This window comes from Equus asinus, chromosome 1 (genome assembly GCF_041296235.1).
Source record: "Equus asinus isolate D_3611 breed Donkey chromosome 1, EquAss-T2T_v2, whole genome shotgun sequence".
In the NCBI taxonomy this organism is placed as follows: Eukaryota; Metazoa; Chordata; class Mammalia; order Perissodactyla; family Equidae; genus Equus; species Equus asinus.
In genome coordinates, this window is record NC_091790.1 from 98,106,829 (window position 1) to 98,123,602 (window position 16,774).

At 49.5% G+C, this 16,774-nt stretch overlaps 1 protein-coding gene across 1 annotated transcript in view; it reads left to right on the forward strand.

Moving 5' to 3' along the window:
• Positions 1 to 16,774, forward strand: part of PKD1L1 (polycystin 1 like 1, transient receptor potential channel interacting) — a 137,655-nt gene that overhangs the window by 47,751 nt on the left and 73,130 nt on the right. Inside the window, exons 18-24 of the mRNA XM_070511923.1 lie at positions 3,532 to 3,713; positions 7,308 to 7,529; positions 9,043 to 9,203; positions 10,644 to 10,979; positions 11,917 to 11,982; positions 14,037 to 14,213; positions 15,316 to 15,393. Of these exons, the coding sequence (XP_070368024.1) occupies positions 3,532 to 3,713; positions 7,308 to 7,529; positions 9,043 to 9,203; positions 10,644 to 10,979; positions 11,917 to 11,982; positions 14,037 to 14,213; positions 15,316 to 15,393 (1,222 nt within the window). The remainder of the gene's footprint in view (positions 1 to 3,531; positions 3,714 to 7,307; positions 7,530 to 9,042; positions 9,204 to 10,643; positions 10,980 to 11,916; positions 11,983 to 14,036; positions 14,214 to 15,315; positions 15,394 to 16,774) is intronic.

The window sequence follows — 16,774 nt, forward strand, 5'->3', positions numbered from 1 at the left end:
GGCCGGGAAGGAGACCACGGCTCTGTGCTGGGGTGTGAGCTCAGTGGAGCAGGTAGGGAGTGGACCCTGAAGGGAGAATCTGAGATCAGATTGCCAGGTGGTAAAGGCCAGGCTGGGGAGGTGGACCTGAGACCAGACCAGTGCAGTGCCGCCCAAACGCTCCAGCGAGGGAGCTTTGTTCTTTAATCCGTGGACACGTGGGCCTACAGTGTGCACCAGTGCCAGCTCCCAGTCACATGGCTCACACAGGAGTTCATCAACACCCAGGCTGGCCCAGACCTTGCTCCAGGAAGCACTGATGAGGTACTTGGATGTCGCAGCAGTGCTGAACTGTGGTAAGGGTTTCCAAATGCTTCCTCTCAATTTCTGTTCTTATCTCATTGTGCGCCAGGCCTGTAACAATGGGCCAGGTGACAGAGGGCTGCAGACCATGCTTTGAGTAGCACTGTTTCGGATGAAGGTAATAGAAAAATTCAGAGGCAACAGAGCATGATCCATACTCTCCTTTGGAAATAATAATTGGGAAAGAGTTGGAAACAGATTGAAGCATGGGACTTCACCATTAAAATGCTCTCTAGAGTACTTACTGTTAAAGTATGCGGTTACTAATACTCTAGAGTGTTCACTGTTACTCTAGAATCTGTTCATAGTGATACTCTAGAATAATCATGGTTACTCTAGAGTCTGCTAATGCTAATGTGCTAGAGTGCTCATGTTGCTCTGGAGTCTGCTAATGCTAATACTCTAGAGTGCTCTCTATTACTCTAGAGAATCTGCTAATACTAAACTCCGGAGTACTCACTATTACTCTCGAACCTGCTAATACTAATACTCTAGAGTACTCACTTTTACTCTGTTAATGCTAAACTCTAGAGTATTCTAATAGTGAAGTCAAGAGACAATTAGAGGCTGAAACAGGATAGAGGCAGTGGGAATAAAGCACAGAGCAGGTAAATATAGGGTGGATTTCAGGATGGGTGGGAGCAATTGACCTGCCATGGTGACTAATTGTAAGGATGAAATGGGAAAATCAGAGAAAAGTCTGTAAGACTGCAGGAGTAGAGGAGAATGAGGCCGCTCTTCATTTTCCTAATGAAAATAAGCATCTATTTGTGTCTGGTTCTGTGCCAGGGAGGGGTGCAAAGATAAATAAGACCTTTGCACAGGTGAGCCCATCATCCAGTGGGGGAGGTAGGTGGAACCCAACAAACTATAGACGATGTGAGACAGGCCACATGACAAGGGAGCTCCGAGGAAGGGTTAGCCATGTTTGGTAATTGGAGTGTTGAAGGTTGGGGGAAGTGTTCCATGATGGCGGGGGCAGTGGTCCTATCAGGCTGAAGCAGGTACCATTTGTGGGGGTGATTGGTGGGACATGAGGCTGACAACATGCTGGGGGTTTCTTCTGAAGACGATAGGAAGGCAGACTGTTGGGATATAGGGTACGGTCATGGCTTCAGTGTTCAGTGAGTCATGTTGGCGTTGTTAGGAGGATGTTCAGGCGGCGTGTCCAGCAAAGAGGTGGGGTCAAGGGCGGGAGCTGGGCGGAGCTGTTTGGAGCTGTCTGTGCAGAGTGGAGAAGCAAAGGAGGCGAAGCAAGGCAGGGAGCGCAGCCTCCTGCTGGGGCCTGGGGAGGGAACGTGAGGAGTGCCCGGCCAGCAGCTAGTGTCCTCAGGGGACGGGGAAAGAGCTTGAAAAGGAGGCAAGGTTTTGGCATCTCTGTAATAAGCATCATAAGGATCCCTTCTACCAGAGTTACTTAAGTTTAATTTTAAAATAGTAGAAATGTGTTATTAGTTATGTTCTTTAAAAAAATCACTTGCTCCTGATTCAGTCTGTATTCTTTCTTGGTTCATCTCAATTTATAATTTTTACTGCCCACTATCACATTGATAAGGGCAAGTAGGTGTTCTGTTTCTATGATTAATCGTGGAGTCACTTTGGCACCGAGGTTCCTGGGAAGCAATTCCTATGACAGTAGATTTAAGCCACACTGAAGTGGTCCGGGAACAGACCCTGTGAGGTCATCGTATGGGGTGTATTCCACCGACCTTACCTTCTTGGTGTCCAGTTGAAGGTGAATGGGGTGGAGGATGGTCCCAAGACAGGCTGTCTGGCCAGCCTCCCAGGAGGCCTCACGCGGGCATCCAACCACCTGTGGTCTGGCCCTCAACTCTGAAGACCACAAATACTGTTTTCACGTTAGGAAAAAATGGTCATTCTTGCAGGGGCTGGTTTACACTGTATAAGGTCACAAGAGAGTGCTACATGACCTGGCAAGAAGAGAAAGGGACAGAACAGTGGAGCCAAGGGAGCTCCTCTCCATCCACCAGCTCTGAGAGCATGTGTGCTGTTGGATAAGGTGCATAAGATGGGCATTGCAATGGTTGTAAGACCGAGCACTGGGAGCCTGGTGCGTCCAGCTGGTGATAGTTCATTTTCCCTAGACCGTAGATAGTAGGTTTGCAGGCACCCCTCCCCTGGCCATGTGAGAAAGGTTCAAGTTGAGATTGAAGCTTCTGTGCTCAATGGCTCTGTTGGTTGGCACACTTCCTCATTAGCCACATCACTGCCCTTGAGTGGGCCCAGGCTGTGTCTTTCTCCAGGTCTTGGAGATCAGATTTGGTAAGGCGCCGTTGCTGCTATCTGAGCTCGCCGCCACATATTGCATTCAGTGGTCACAGCTGCAGATGTCCAGAGCTCCCACCATGCTGCCATCCTGACACGTAGCTCATGCCCGCACTTCCTCCATCCTTCACAGACTTGGACGTTCTCAATGGTTCCTTGGGCTGGAGGAGCTGAGCAAGCAGAGGTTGGAGGCATGTGGGAATTTTGTCACACAATCTTTAGACGGCCATGGCACCCACGCAGGGGAACCACCAGCAGGGAACCATGAGGATCTTCATGAAGGAAATCACAAAGGAGCAAGGCCGAGACCAGTGAAAGAAAAGCATGTGCTAGACTGTAGTTTTTCAAATTGCATCAAACTTTTAAAAAAATGCTTTTGAATGCAGTATTTATAAAAGGTTCCACTATTCCTGAGCTTAAACGTATTTGTCTTAAATTTCATCTATATTTCTTTAAGTCCATAATATGTTTGGGGGTTGAAAAGGCAGCTTAAAGAAAGTAAATAAATGAAATCTGAGACCATGGGAAAATTTACTGCTGGCGGAGCAGGTTTGAAATCTGAAATATGTGCACACTTGGGGAGTTGTTATCTAAGGTGTTGTTACGGTCACAAACCTAGGGAAACCCCAGCTTTGTGTGTTGATACAGGCTTGGTTAGGAAAATGTTCCTACTCTCATTGGCTCCAGCCACTTTGTCTCCAATGGGCACACAGTGGAATGTTTAGTTTGATTGGGAGTTGAAAATAATTGTCTTTCTGTGCAGTGCTCGAAGCCTCTAGTTGGAGCTGATGCTGCATTTAGACTCACCAGTTTCCTTCTAATTTTAAGACAAGCATGTGCCTCCTGTGGGCATCCTGCCCGAGCCCGATCCCCTGAGTGACGTCCCTGTCATTGGTGTTCCAGGTTCAGGTGGAAGGCAGTGCGGTACACAGTAACTACTGCGTGGGGGTGGAGGTGCGAGCCCGGGCCCCTGTCAGCGTGATCTCCGAGGGCACACACCTGTTTGTCTCGAGGACCCCCTCGACCACCATCATCCTCAGGGGATTCCTGTCCTACGACCCGGACAAGCCTGGGGCACCTCTCAGGTGAGCACTAAAGGACTGGGTGCAATTGCTCACTCTCCTCAAGGCCTTTCTCTTCCTCCTCTGCCCTCTCCAAAATTGGGCACCAGAATGTTGGGAGAGCTGGTCTTAGAATTCTGCCATAATAATTAAAAATTTTAAGTACCTCAAATTTTATTAGCTGAACTGATGTTTCACGTAATGTCAAAATATCAGGGAATTTAGGAAAGGGGTGGAAATAAACAGGAGTAGCTTTGTAAGTTGGTATTTTGGGATGTGAGATTTAAATATTGTCTTAGTTCAGGCTGCTGTAACAAAATACCATAGACTGGGACGCTTATAAACAACAGATAGCTATTTCTTACAATTCTGGAGGCTAAAAGTCTAAGATCAAGGTGCCGGCAGGTTCAGTATCTTATGAGACCTGCTTCCTGGTTCATAGATGACCATCCTCCCTCTGTGCAGGGGTGAGAGGGTCTCTGGTCTCTTTTGTAAAAGCACAAATCCCATTCATGGGGGCGCAACTCTCACGACCTAAGCACCGCCCAAAGGCCCACCTCCTAAGACCATCACCTTGGGAAATAGGACTTCAACAGATGAACTTTGAGCGAGTACAAACATTTAGTCCATAGCAAATAGGTTATTATTAAAAATTTTGGTTTGTAAGGTGCATTTGGTGCATAGGAAGCTTGATTTCTAAGTGTTGCACCTCTCTAAATGGGTGAGTCCCTTGATATTAGAGGCCCATGGCTCAGGTGCTGGTCTTCTCCAGCCACACCCCTCCCCAGGTGGCCTCTTCCAGTGTCCTGCTGTAGCTATATCCACTCACCAGTAACCTCAAGCGCACATCCTCCATGGACACCATGCATGTGCAGATAACCTGGAACACACATCCGCCATGGACACCATCCATGCACCAATTACCTCGAGCACACTCCCTCCTTCCAGAGCACTCCCCACTCTCTGGAGATCCCATCATCTCTTCGGCATCCTCTCCCATGTGCCTAGAGAGAAATATCAGCCACAAGACCCGCTTTCTACCCTGCAGCCTTCCTGTCTCTGCTGAGGGAAGGATCTTTCTAGTTGCTCAGGACAGAAACCTGAGCAGCATTGTTGGCTTCTCTTTTTCTCTCCTGTTTCGTCCAGTCTGTCAGGAAATCTTGTTGGTTCCTCCCTGGTCTGAGCCGTCACCACCTTGGGCTTATTTCCATAAGGTCTCCTCACCAGTCTCCATGCTTCCACCCACCCCTTTCAGTCCATTCTCCACAGAGCAGGTGGACAGAGTCTTTTATGGGCCAGCCCAGTGGCGTAGTGGTTAAGTTTAATGTACTCCACTTTGGCAGCCCTGGTTCGGCTCCTGGGCATGGACCTATGCTGCTCGTCAGCCATGCTGTGGTGGTGACACACATACAAAACAGAATAAGGTTGGCACAGATGTTAGCTCAGGGCCAATCTTCCTCAGCAAAAAAAAAAAAGTCAATAAATAAAAAATAAAACACATCAGAATATGTCATTTCACTGCTCCAAACCCTCCAGTGCTGCCCTTTCACTCAGTGAAAGCCAAGTCTTTGCAACGCCTGTGAAGCCCATGGTGACCTGCCCCCACCTCTTACCCTTGGACTTTCTCTCCTCCTGCTCCTGCTCTCTCTCTCTCAGACAGCTGGTGCCCCTGCCCACCTCTGACATCCGGGGGCCTGCTTCTCCCTCAGCACCTCTGCAGGGAGGTGCCTTCTGCATCTCCTCCTTCAGTGCACTGACATCTGTTACCACTTTGCTTCCTTGCATTTGAGCTCAGTCACCTTCCCAGTGAGCACCCCCATGACCCCATTTAAAGTGACAAGAGGGGGCCGGCCCCTTGGCCCAGTGGTTAAGTTTGCATGCCCTGCTATGGCAGCCTGGGGTTCACCGGTTCAGATCCTGGGCATGGACCTAGCATTGCTCATCAAACCATGCTGTGGCAGCATCCCACATAGAAGAACTACAAGAACCTACAACTAGGATATACAACTATGTACTAGGGGACTTTGGGGAGAAAAAAAAAGAGGAAGATTGGCAACAGATGTTAGTTCAGGGCCAATCTTCCTCACCAAAAAAAGTGATATATTTAAAAAAAAATTGGCAAGAATCCTATCCTGATTCTGCTGTTTCTTTTTCCATAAGCAATCTTCTCCTCTAACATCCGATCATTTGCTCACTTTTTATGATCACTGTTAATTTTCTGCCCCCTCTGGAATATTAGCTCCAGGAGGACAGGGCTCCGGTTTGCTATATCCCCTGTTCCTGGCACATGGCAGGTACTCAATGAACATTCATAAATAAATAGAGAAGCCTCTTTATTCCCTTAACTCCTATGACCACACACACATTTGCTACATTCCAACTGGGGGCTTTGGTGTGTTGTAAGCCTGGTGGAGGTGAGAGGCATCCTCTTGGACTGGCCAATTCTGTCCCCTAGCTGTTCTCAAGCACGTGTTTCGGACAAAGCACACAGCTGGCTGTGTACCTCCCCTCCCCCAGCCTCAGGAGACAGAACTGGGTCTTGTTCATCTCTGCACCCCTCCCCCTAGAACCCAGTAGGGCGCCCGAAGACAAGAGCTCAGCGTGTGTCTACTGCAATGAGCTGAATCTGCTCCCTGGGAGTGAAGAATACTCCAGCTGAACCCTGGAGGACCATGCTCCGCAGTGCGTGTGCGCTGGACCCGCCAGCTGAGCGGGGCTGAGCTCCTGCCAGCTGAGGGATGAACGGAACTTTGCGATGCTGCCGCCTCGTGCAGGCGTTGGAAAGAGAGGTGTAGAACTAGTTCCAGGTTCAGATCACTTACAGTCCAGATGAGGAAATGGCACTTTGACAGGTGAACAGCACTTCAGAGACTCAGGGAGCACCTGTGCGGGGCTCACTGCTGCGGGGTCATACAGACCTCCCCTCCAGGCACGCACGTCCATTCTTGCCTCTCTCCCTAGGTGGGGCTCTTTGTTTCAGTGTGTGTCCCCTGCTAGAGTAAGACCCGCTGAAGGGTGGGGATGGTGCTGTCTTTCTGATTGTTGAACTCAGCAATGTCACATTGCAGAGGATGGTGAGATTGGGAGGTGAGGCGTCTGCAGTCTCCTGTCACTAGAACTTCTGGGACTGGGCTATTCCCCTTAGGCCCTCGGAACGCATTTTCTCCCAAAAGCTGGGAGGATGCGGCCTGCCTGTCTGCCCTGTGGAGCTGTGGGCTCAGAGGCAGTTTGTGAAGCGCGGCTTGGTGGGGTGCAGAGATGTGATGGAGGTGGGAGGCAGCCTCCGTGCAGGGCAGGGTGGAAGGAGGGGATGACCAGGGCACATGGCTGTCCAGGGGATGGGAAGCACTCAGGGACCGGGGAGCAGGGCCACATGCGAGGTCTCCAGGGCTCTGAGCAAGTGAGCTTGGTGAGGCTGGGCCGGGACCCCTGACTTGGTGGTTCTGTTCCCACTTTTGGAACCTCCCACCCCGCTTACACCAGACAGTAAGGGAAACATCCTATCTCCCCAGCCCACATGCTCCCTTTTGCAGCCCCGGGGAAAGCCCACTTGGCAACAACATTGTCCTCTGACTGGCCAGAGCAGTCGCCTTCAGCCCATCAATGCCTCTCCCACAGGTATCACTGGAAATGCACCGCAGCCAGCGCCCCTGGGCGCCTCTGCTTCCCGTCCTCCTCTCCACATGGCCTGCACGCCTCAGCTCCCACGCTTTCCTTTGCAGCCAACTCTCTCAGCGACACCTATGACCAGTTTCTAGTGACGCTGATAGTGTCCAGCCACGGCCGGAACTCTTCAGAGGCACAGGTGTTCCTGTCCACACGCCCCGACTCAGCACTCAGGTACCACCTGCACTGCAACCACCACAGTGCAGATCCGCGGGGTTTGCCCTCCTGCACCCTGCACCCGGCTGGTGTTGAGAGTGGCCACAGAAACCTGCTGTGCATACAGGGGTTGCGCTTGGAGCCACGCAGCATCCCTGCTGCTCAGGAGGGGGGAGACTGGTCAGAAGGGGCAAGGAGTGACCCTGCTCTCGGGCTGGCCTCTGGGTGGAGCTCGCTAGGCTAACGCTGACATTAGGGGCTCCGAGTAGGAGGTGCCCCTCCCATCGTAGCAGCTCACAAAATAATTACGGAATTTATTTTAAAATGTTCATTTACCATGTATAAAGTTGTTGGGTGAACATCTGTCAGTCCCATCAGAAATTATCTGGCCCCTGTTGACAATGTCCCTGGGGGGATCTCAGGCCAGCTGGGCCTCTCCTTGGCCGTGTCCACCTCATCCCCTCCCTACCCTACCCCACCACACCCGCACACACCATGCATGAAGAGAGACATGCACACGCACACACAGAGAAACACACACATACATGCACACACACGGACTCACACAGAGAAACACACACCTGCACAGAGACACATACACGGACAGGCTGGCCCAGGGCCAGGCGATGACATGTATGCCCTCCCTGGTCTCCTGGCTGGGAGCTACATGTGCAGGCAGCAGTCTGAGACGCGTCCAGGGCCTGGTACCTTCACGTGGGAGATGCCTGCACCACACACCCTCTCAGAGGGTCCCTCCCTGCCTTGGCCTTCTAAAGGCTCCCCACATTCCGCAGGAAAGAAATCCCTTGAATCAACCCAACACAACAATCCCAGACCCCATGTGATGTCCTAAAGAGCCATATTCCTCACAGTGCACTTTGGAGAGGGCTGGGTCAGCCAAAGAGACTAGAGAAGGAGTTAGGAGGAGCCGCAGGGATGCAGGCCCAAGGGAAGTGGACGTGGGGCTTTGTGTGTGGGGTGTGGGGCACCGCATGACCAAGGGCCCGTGAAGGGAGGAGGCAGGGCCTTGTGGCAAGGTGGTATCTTTCCCTCTGAGCTCCCAAGGCCCAGTGGGAATGACAAATGTGCACAGCCGTGGGGGTGTCCAGGTGAGGCTGGGTTTGTGGCCGAGTCCCGCCTCACTCGGAGTGGTAGAAGCAAGCCCGAGGTGAGGTGAGGAGACAACGCAGGCTGCCTTGTGTGGAGAGCTTGGCCAGAGCCAGGCCTGGAGCTACTTGGTCCTGGCTCTCCCCTGAGCTCTGTGTGACCTGGAGGAAGTGGCAAAGCCTCTCTGAGCTCAGTGCATAGCCTCCTAGGACCTGGCCAGTGTCGCGTGAGGTATGGCTGGGTCAAGTTTGGCGCAGGCGTGGCTACATGTGGATGCTCGGTCGTGTTGGCTGTGATACTGCTATTGCATTCATGAAATACAGGCTCAATGGGTAGCGATTTGAACATGCCAGACATGAATGAACGCGGCCAAAGAAACTTCAGTTAATTTCCTAAAATCTCAAACCTGATTTGCATGTTCCAGATTTGTCCACATTTCCTGGGTCAACTTTAGAGACATCTTTGTTAACTGGAATGAAGAACTTTCTCTTCAAGCTGAGTGTGAAGGGTGTGGTGCGATATCCACTCTCTCTTACTCCTGGGAGCTCTTTTTAGTCAACGCAACAGAAAAGCACAATGTAAAAGGTAAAGATGATTGTTGGCTTTATTTTGTTATCTGAGGAAAAACTCAGAGTTACTTTGAGATTGCTAAAACTTTGCAAAATCTGATTCATTTGAAGCAGTGTTGTGGTCTTGCTCACCACTTCATTGCATCCGCACTTCCTCTTCTTTTACACTCGTGTGGATGCTGTGACAGCACAGAAGAGAAGTGTTCAAATGCTGCTTCTCAGCCTTGTAGCCGGAAGGAGACTGGACTCCATACTCATGGAGGCAGTCATGGCTATTTGAAATGACTCATGACATGCTCACCCCTCCAGGGCCTCTGTCCTTCCAGCCCTCACTTGTCCCCTGGGGCGGCCACACTGGGATTGAGCAGAGGAGTGGCAGGAAAGCCTGGGGCCGCTCCTCGCTCCAGCACCGCTAGCTGAGACTTCAAGCACTTCTCCAAGACCCAATTTTCTTGGGTGAAAAATGTGGATCATAACTCTAAACAGGGCGGTGGCAAGGTTGAATAAAATCGTGTGTGAAGACACCCGGGCCCTGGTGCCGGATGTGGACCTCTAGGTGCGTCAGCTCCTGGGTTAGAACCAGGAGTGAAGTGAGTTCTCACTGGTGGTATTTGTGAACGGCAAACAGAGGAGCTTTTATTTCTGAGCTGGACACGGCTGGCTCCTACAACCGAAGCTTGTGCCAAGCCCTCAGAGACCCACATTTATTTATTTTTTATCCGTTCAATGGGGCCGTACAAAGCGCCCGTATGTAGAGCTCTGAGCAGAGCTGACCTCAGCGGCTGAAGGGACCTGAAGACATAGAGGCGATTGTGCCCTTCTTTGCAGGGGGGCCTTCCCACATTCTTTAGGTAAATTGAATTTCTGAATCAGAGCCTGTGCTGAATGTGCTAGAAGAGCTTGCAGTGGAAACGCAGCCAGTGGTTAAACTTTGCAGCAAAGCAAAGGATTGTCCCTAGACTGGTGTATCTCAACCTTTATTGCCAAAGAATCTTGCTCTCTCATGGGAAAGTGAATGCTTACTTTATTGAGACATTGCTTTTTACATCCTCGGAAATTTTTTTCTTTGTTATTGATCCTTTACCGATAACTTTTAGAATTGTTATACTAGACACTGACAGGTGATAAAGGATTAGGAGAGACTCCATGTGCCCAGACTGCTTCTAGAACATGCACGAATAACCCATGCCGGGGCACACGGATGGGGCAGGCCCCTCTCAGTTCACACAGGGACTGAGGGAGAGCAGGTCCCAGGAGCAATGGTCGTGCGAGCCGGCGTCCTGCTCCATATGTCTGCTTCCTACTGTTGTTCTGCACGCCACCAGGTGAAAACAGCTGCTCCATGGCATTTGTGTCAGATTTGTTTAAAACAAGCCTTCTGATATAATCTACAGAGCTTTTTAAGCCAAGTGGGTTTTTTGTCTCCATTTTTAACACTGTTAAATGTTTTTTTAAGTTCCCTTTTGTCGAACAGTGGGGCTCCTTGGATCCTCAAGATTTGGAGCCATTTCGAAGGTGTCAGGGTCTGATCTGCTGTCCCCGGAGCCACGCAGGGCAGCTCCCTATGTAACAACCACCCCATCCTCATGGAAGCCATGGCCCAAGACCCCGAGCCAGCCTGCCCTTTCAGCCTTGAGGAGAACTTCCACGGAGTCCCTGGTCAGCGTGTATCGGGGCTCCACTGCTGGTAGCCCTGCAGCCCCACGGGGGACTCCTCAGCATGAGGGGTCCCCGAGGCCCAGCCCCTCTGGGAGAAGTTCGCCCCCACAGAGCCCAGCCCCTCACCTCCCTGGTAAGTGCCTGTCCCTGGTGGTCTAGGTGTGAAATCACACCCACATGGGCCTTGACCTCACACGCACAACTTGTGTGTGATGCTCGTGGAGTCTGTTTCCTCCTCTCTAACCTGGAAAACACGTAGAGTCTGGGCTGCAGTAGGTGATCCATCCACGTCAGCTTGCTCACCTTTCACTTCTCCCCTAGTGATCGACTGGTTCACTTTACCATTGGTTTTCAGGTTGGAAAGAAACTATCTTTGTGCCTAAAAAATTAAGAGAAAAGTTCACTGTCAGTGAGAAAGGTTCTGGCCCAGCATCTACCATCCCCCTTATTGTCCCTTCTCAGTGACGCCATTTGATTTGGCTACTCACAGTCAGGGGATGGTGCCTTCTTTGCCCTGTGCACTTGGCCGCCACACCCCAGGGCTCCCAGCCTCAGATTAGCTAGTGGGGGACCTCTGTGAAATCCTCAGACTTCGGAAGAGAAGGATTAGCTAGTGGGGGGACCTCTGTGAAATCTTCAGACCTCGAGAGAGAAGGGCTGAGGGGACAGAAAATTGACATTTGCAGCAGGATGCTCTTATGTCTATTTCTCTCCCTCTGAGAGAAAAGAGTACCAAGCGTTCTCTGAAAGAACAGTGGAAGCACGCTTGAAGAGAGCATCTGGGCCTTCTTCCCTACACCTACTAGCCAGGTTATCTTTAGGAAGCCACACACCTACTGGGAATGCCAGCTCCTCTTGGGGACCCTGGGGACAATGACACCTGTCTCCCCCAGCTGTCATGATGATGTGGTGAAATACTACCTTTTAGGGACTTTGTAATTCACAAAACAGTATGCAGATTCCAGAAACAGACCAGGGGCAATGTTAGTGATCCATCAGGAGAGTCAGTATTAATTTCAGGGGAGTGTGTGGTTTTAAATGAAACGTTATGATTTTGTCCTTTCATGTAGATTTTGAAGCCTATTACAGTGATATCCAAGAAGCAATGCCATCCAAAGGGAGACAGCCGGGTGACTGTAAGTCTATGACTGGTGCCTCTTTCTGGAGCCCCCTGTGTCCATGTCCCTTCACTCTAGTCCCTCCACGCCCTCTTTTGAAATCTACGTTTACCACACCACTCCCTTACCAAGACCACAGAGAGCCCCAGAGTCAAAGGGAAAAGTTCAAGCTCCTCTGCACAGCACGATCTGACCCAAACCTTTATTTCTAACTCACATACTTCTGTACTTCGGGTCCCCTGTGCTTCTGGTACCCTACCCAAGACTAGCCCCAGGCCCAGGTAGACACTGTCTCTCTCCTATCCCTTGATCCATGGTGGGTCATCTACCAGAAACGCCTCCCTCAGTGTCCTTCCCAGGTAGTCATCTTGGAGAGCTTCCTCCTTTCTGCTAGGCTTCCATTTCCCTCTTTCTGGGAAGTCCCCCTCCTTCTTGTCTTGTGACACTCCCCGCCAGCAGTGCAGTGTATTATTCCCACCTGTTTAAAGCAGGTGGCATGTTGTACTCATTGACTTTCTATGTCTGTCTCTCCCACTCTGAGATCGCCAAGGAAAGCTTCCATGGCAAGTTTATACTTGCGTCCCCAGACCTGTCACAGAGCCTGGCATATTAGCATGCAATGAGCGTGTTATCGAGTGAATAGACGGATGGTCAGTGAATGATTTATTATCAAATGAATAGATGGACGATCAGTGAACAATTTGTTTATCTGATGAATAATGAATGGTCAGTGAATGATTTATTTGTATCTGGAATGAATAGATGGATGATCTATGAACAGTTTATCTATTGAATGAGTAGATGGATAAGCAGTGAATAATTTGTTTATCTAATGAATAGATGATCAATGAATGATTTATTTATCTAATGAATAATGAATGATCAGTGAATGACTGATTTATCTATGGAAGGAATACATGGATGATCAGTGAATGATTGTTTGTGAAATGAATAGATGATTGAGCAGTGAGCAATTTCTTTACCTAATTTACTCAGTGTGTTCTTACACAGTCCTCAACTGCCTCCAGAGCCATGGTCTCTGCAGCCTCTGTGCCCCTTCCTGTTTGCCATACACATCTGTTTTGGGGGCTCGCTTTTACATTCCCAGCAGGTGCTTAGTAAATAATACTAAATGAAGAAAAAACATTGCATTCATAAAATTACTCCTCCTGACAGTTGAGCATCCATTCTAATCCCCCAACATTGATGCCCTTTGTCATTATATCTCGTTTCAATGACCTTTACTTGAAGTCTCAAATCAGCCTTCCCTAAGCAAAGTCCAGCCTCATCTCTTGCCTCGCCCGTGCAGGAATCTTTCATTGTCTCTGCTTCTATCTTGCTGCCTGTAGTCATCTGCCTGCACAGCCAGAGCACTTTTAGGACCACAAACCAGAACGTCCCTCCTGGCCAATCCCTCCTGTGGCCTTATGCCACACTCGGGGCGGCAGCCAGGGCCTTGGCAATTTCTTCTGTCTCATTTCTGCCCTCTTCCCCTTACTCACTCCCTCCACCCATATTGCAGATCATTCCCACTGTAGTTCCTTCAAAGAGCTTATTCAAGTCTGTGTTCTGAGCCCCTCCCAGAGGGGGTTCCTCCTTGACCACCATCTCTAAAACAGCCCCTTCCCGATCCTTTCTCTCTCTCTCTCATCCCACATGTCCTGCTTTATCCTCACGGCGCTATCATTACCTGGCTTTGTAGTACTTTTGTGAGTATTTTCTTGGTTCTTTTTCTGACTTGCTCACCATAGAATTCCAGGGACTCTGTTCCTCTGGTTTACTGCTGCATCTCCAGTCCCTAGACTGGTACCTGGGCTTAGTAGACCAGAATAAATATTTGTTGAATAAATGAAGGGAGGAAGGAAGGAATATGTAGTTATACCACTAATCATATGATGAGGAAGTTCTTCTCTTGAATATGTTCAGTTGCTAAAGACAATTTTAGATATGCAGTATCCAGCAATAATGGAAATAGTTCTCGATACCGACTTTGAACATGAAGAGAGTGAAATGAAAAGAGGATCATTACAACTTTTTTCTTCACCATCCATTGGTTTGGTTTATCTTCTTAGGGACCAACATCAACCTCCCAGGATCAGGACCAAATGTGAATGCTGATGAGAGCCACGGTGATGGGGACAACCTGCTGGGCCCGTTCCTCCCCACTGTTAGTGCCAGGCCTGTGCTCGTGGTGGACTGGCCCAAGTCCCTGGTTCGCCGAGCTGTCTTCCACGGCTACACCTCATCTGGTATGAACACCCTCTTTGTGTCTTAGAATTTACAGCTGTTTCATAAGGGCTTGGATTCCAGCCTCTCAATTTCTTCTGCAACTTTTCCTTTTACTAGAGAAGTGTTTGGGGTCATGGTACCTTCTCAGCTTGTGTTTGTACCTCTCTGGACCACAGAGCTCTTTTATCAAAGGTAGAATTGGTGCCTGCCAGGAGCCTCCTGTTTGCAGACTGAGAGGAAGAGCCTGCTAAACTGACATGATTGGAGGGCCCAGAGTACTGGTGCCCAGACACCTTTGTGCACATATTCTGTTAGGGCATTTCATGATGGGGACGAGTGCTCCCACAGTTGAGCACAATGATGCTGTTCCTGCAGAGCAGTTGAATTTTAACCATTTGCCAGTGCAGACTTTTGGTTCTGCTCAATTTATTGCATGGATGCCTTTCATGGTAACACGTACAATGATGTCATCCCTCAGCTGAGGCTCTAGGTATCACACTATTGTGAAATGATTGCCTCCTCACCCTCCCCCTGAAGAATTTCAGGAAACGCGGATTTAAATTGTGATGTTTAAACTGTCCGTGTTCAGCTCATCAGTGTTGCATTGTGGATCTCCTGTTTTCAGGGTAGGCAGTACAGGGTCAGCCTCTCCCTGCTAAGGAAGTCATGCAGTCACCATTGGTCCACTGTCACACCCAGATTTCACAACCAATATCCTGCAAAGATTTAGAAATTGCTTTGAAATAAGTTAATCATACTTTATGGATAAACTACATTTATACAATAGTCAAATTAAACACAGAACCTAGTTATAAATATATAAAATAAGCTCTTACCAGCATTCTCTTTTGCCAGGGAGGTGAGTGTCTTTCCTGAGCCAGGGCACACTGGTCCCTGCTCAGTGTTGCTTCTGTTGGGCAGGGGATGAGCTCTTCCCTCTGTAAAGAGGGCAGATGGTGAACAAACCACGGGCATGTCCAGGTAGCAAGAAGCATGTTTAACTGGTACTATTTCCCCTTCACCTCTGGAGTGAGGGTGAAACCTGTGCCAAGGGTTTTGTCTGACCTCCTGTCCTTCAGAGTCACTGACGGTTGTTTCCATGTGGCCCTTCCTTTCCCATAGGTATCACGGAGCAAACTGTGACCATAAAGCCGTACTCACTGAGCCCTGGGGAGACGTATGTCCTACAAGCCTCTGTGGGTATGTTAAGTTGTCAGCCAGATCTGGTGTGGGGGATGATAAGGCTGTGCTATATTCATATGTTTCTCCTGGGAATTGCAGTCACATCTGACAGTCCTGGGCTCTTGTTCCAGATTGTCCTGACGCTCCCCTCCTTCCTCACTGTCACTTCACTGCTCATTGTTACTTCCTGATGTTAGAGGATGGGGGAAGGAGATCCGGGTGTGCCCCTGTAAGTTTACTCTTCCTTAAGGGATCACGTGGATGTTCAGATCACGGTAAAGGTTGAGACGGCTGTCTTTTTTTTTTAATTACACATGTGTTTTATTTGTCCTAGACAATTGCGTGAGTTCACTCCTTCCCTGCAAACTAGTCGATAACTTCTACATATATTTAAAACCCAGCCAGGTGTTGTTCCTGTCATTCTACAGAGTCAGTGTTGCTGAAATTCACCACTGCTCTATGTTCTTTCTGGCGTTTCCATGACTCAATCTGACATCTTCTTTTTGGGTAGTTTCTAGACATCTTGCCCCATTTCTAGAGGCTTCCAATTCCATATGACAAGCACAAAGCATTCAACAGATTTCATCTACAGATGAGTTTGGTTCAGTGTCCACGTTTTTGCACTAATTGAAACCCTTCATGCATTTCCAGTTTTGCATTCCACACTGACTCTGGTTTCTCTCAAGGAAGAAACCCAAGGTTAACTTTTGATTGAAAGCATGGCAGTGGAGCTCAATAAGGCCCCCGAGGTTTGATCCTCACTGTTTTTGTTGACATCTTTATGAACATCCTCCTGCCTCCCATGGTGCATTTAGAAACTAAACCCTAGGTCCTATGTTTGCCACAAGAGGGACCACATTTCCTTTTGTTTCCACAAATGCCTTTTGCCAAAGCAAGACCTCGCTCTCTTTTGCCTCTGAAGTTTGTCCAAGTAACATGTGTAAACGCCTTTCTCTCGGATCCGTCATATTTGACGCTGGGGGAGGAGACTGAGAGCCCCTCTGCTGCCACCAGACCATCCCAGTGCAGCCCTGGCGCCAGCCCTTGTCTCCTTGTGCCCACCCTCACTGGCAGCGCTCTCCTCCTGTCACCCTCCTGCTCACCCCAGGCCCTCCATGGCTCCAGGTCTTGCCCGTGGTTGTTTCAATGGGAATGTCCATTCTTTCCCCACATCCCTGTCCTAATCCAGTACGACTCACATGCTAAGACTGCTCAGTGGGTCTCCTGCTGTGAGGATGTCTCTGGTCAGCTCAGAAGTAGTCACTCCTTCCTTTTTGAGCTTACACTCATACAGGATCTGTCTTCCATGATTGAGGTGCCTATTGAATAAGATAATATATGAACAGTATCTAGCCCAGTGCCTGGTGTGGAGCAGAGGCTCAGCAAATGATTCCTCCTC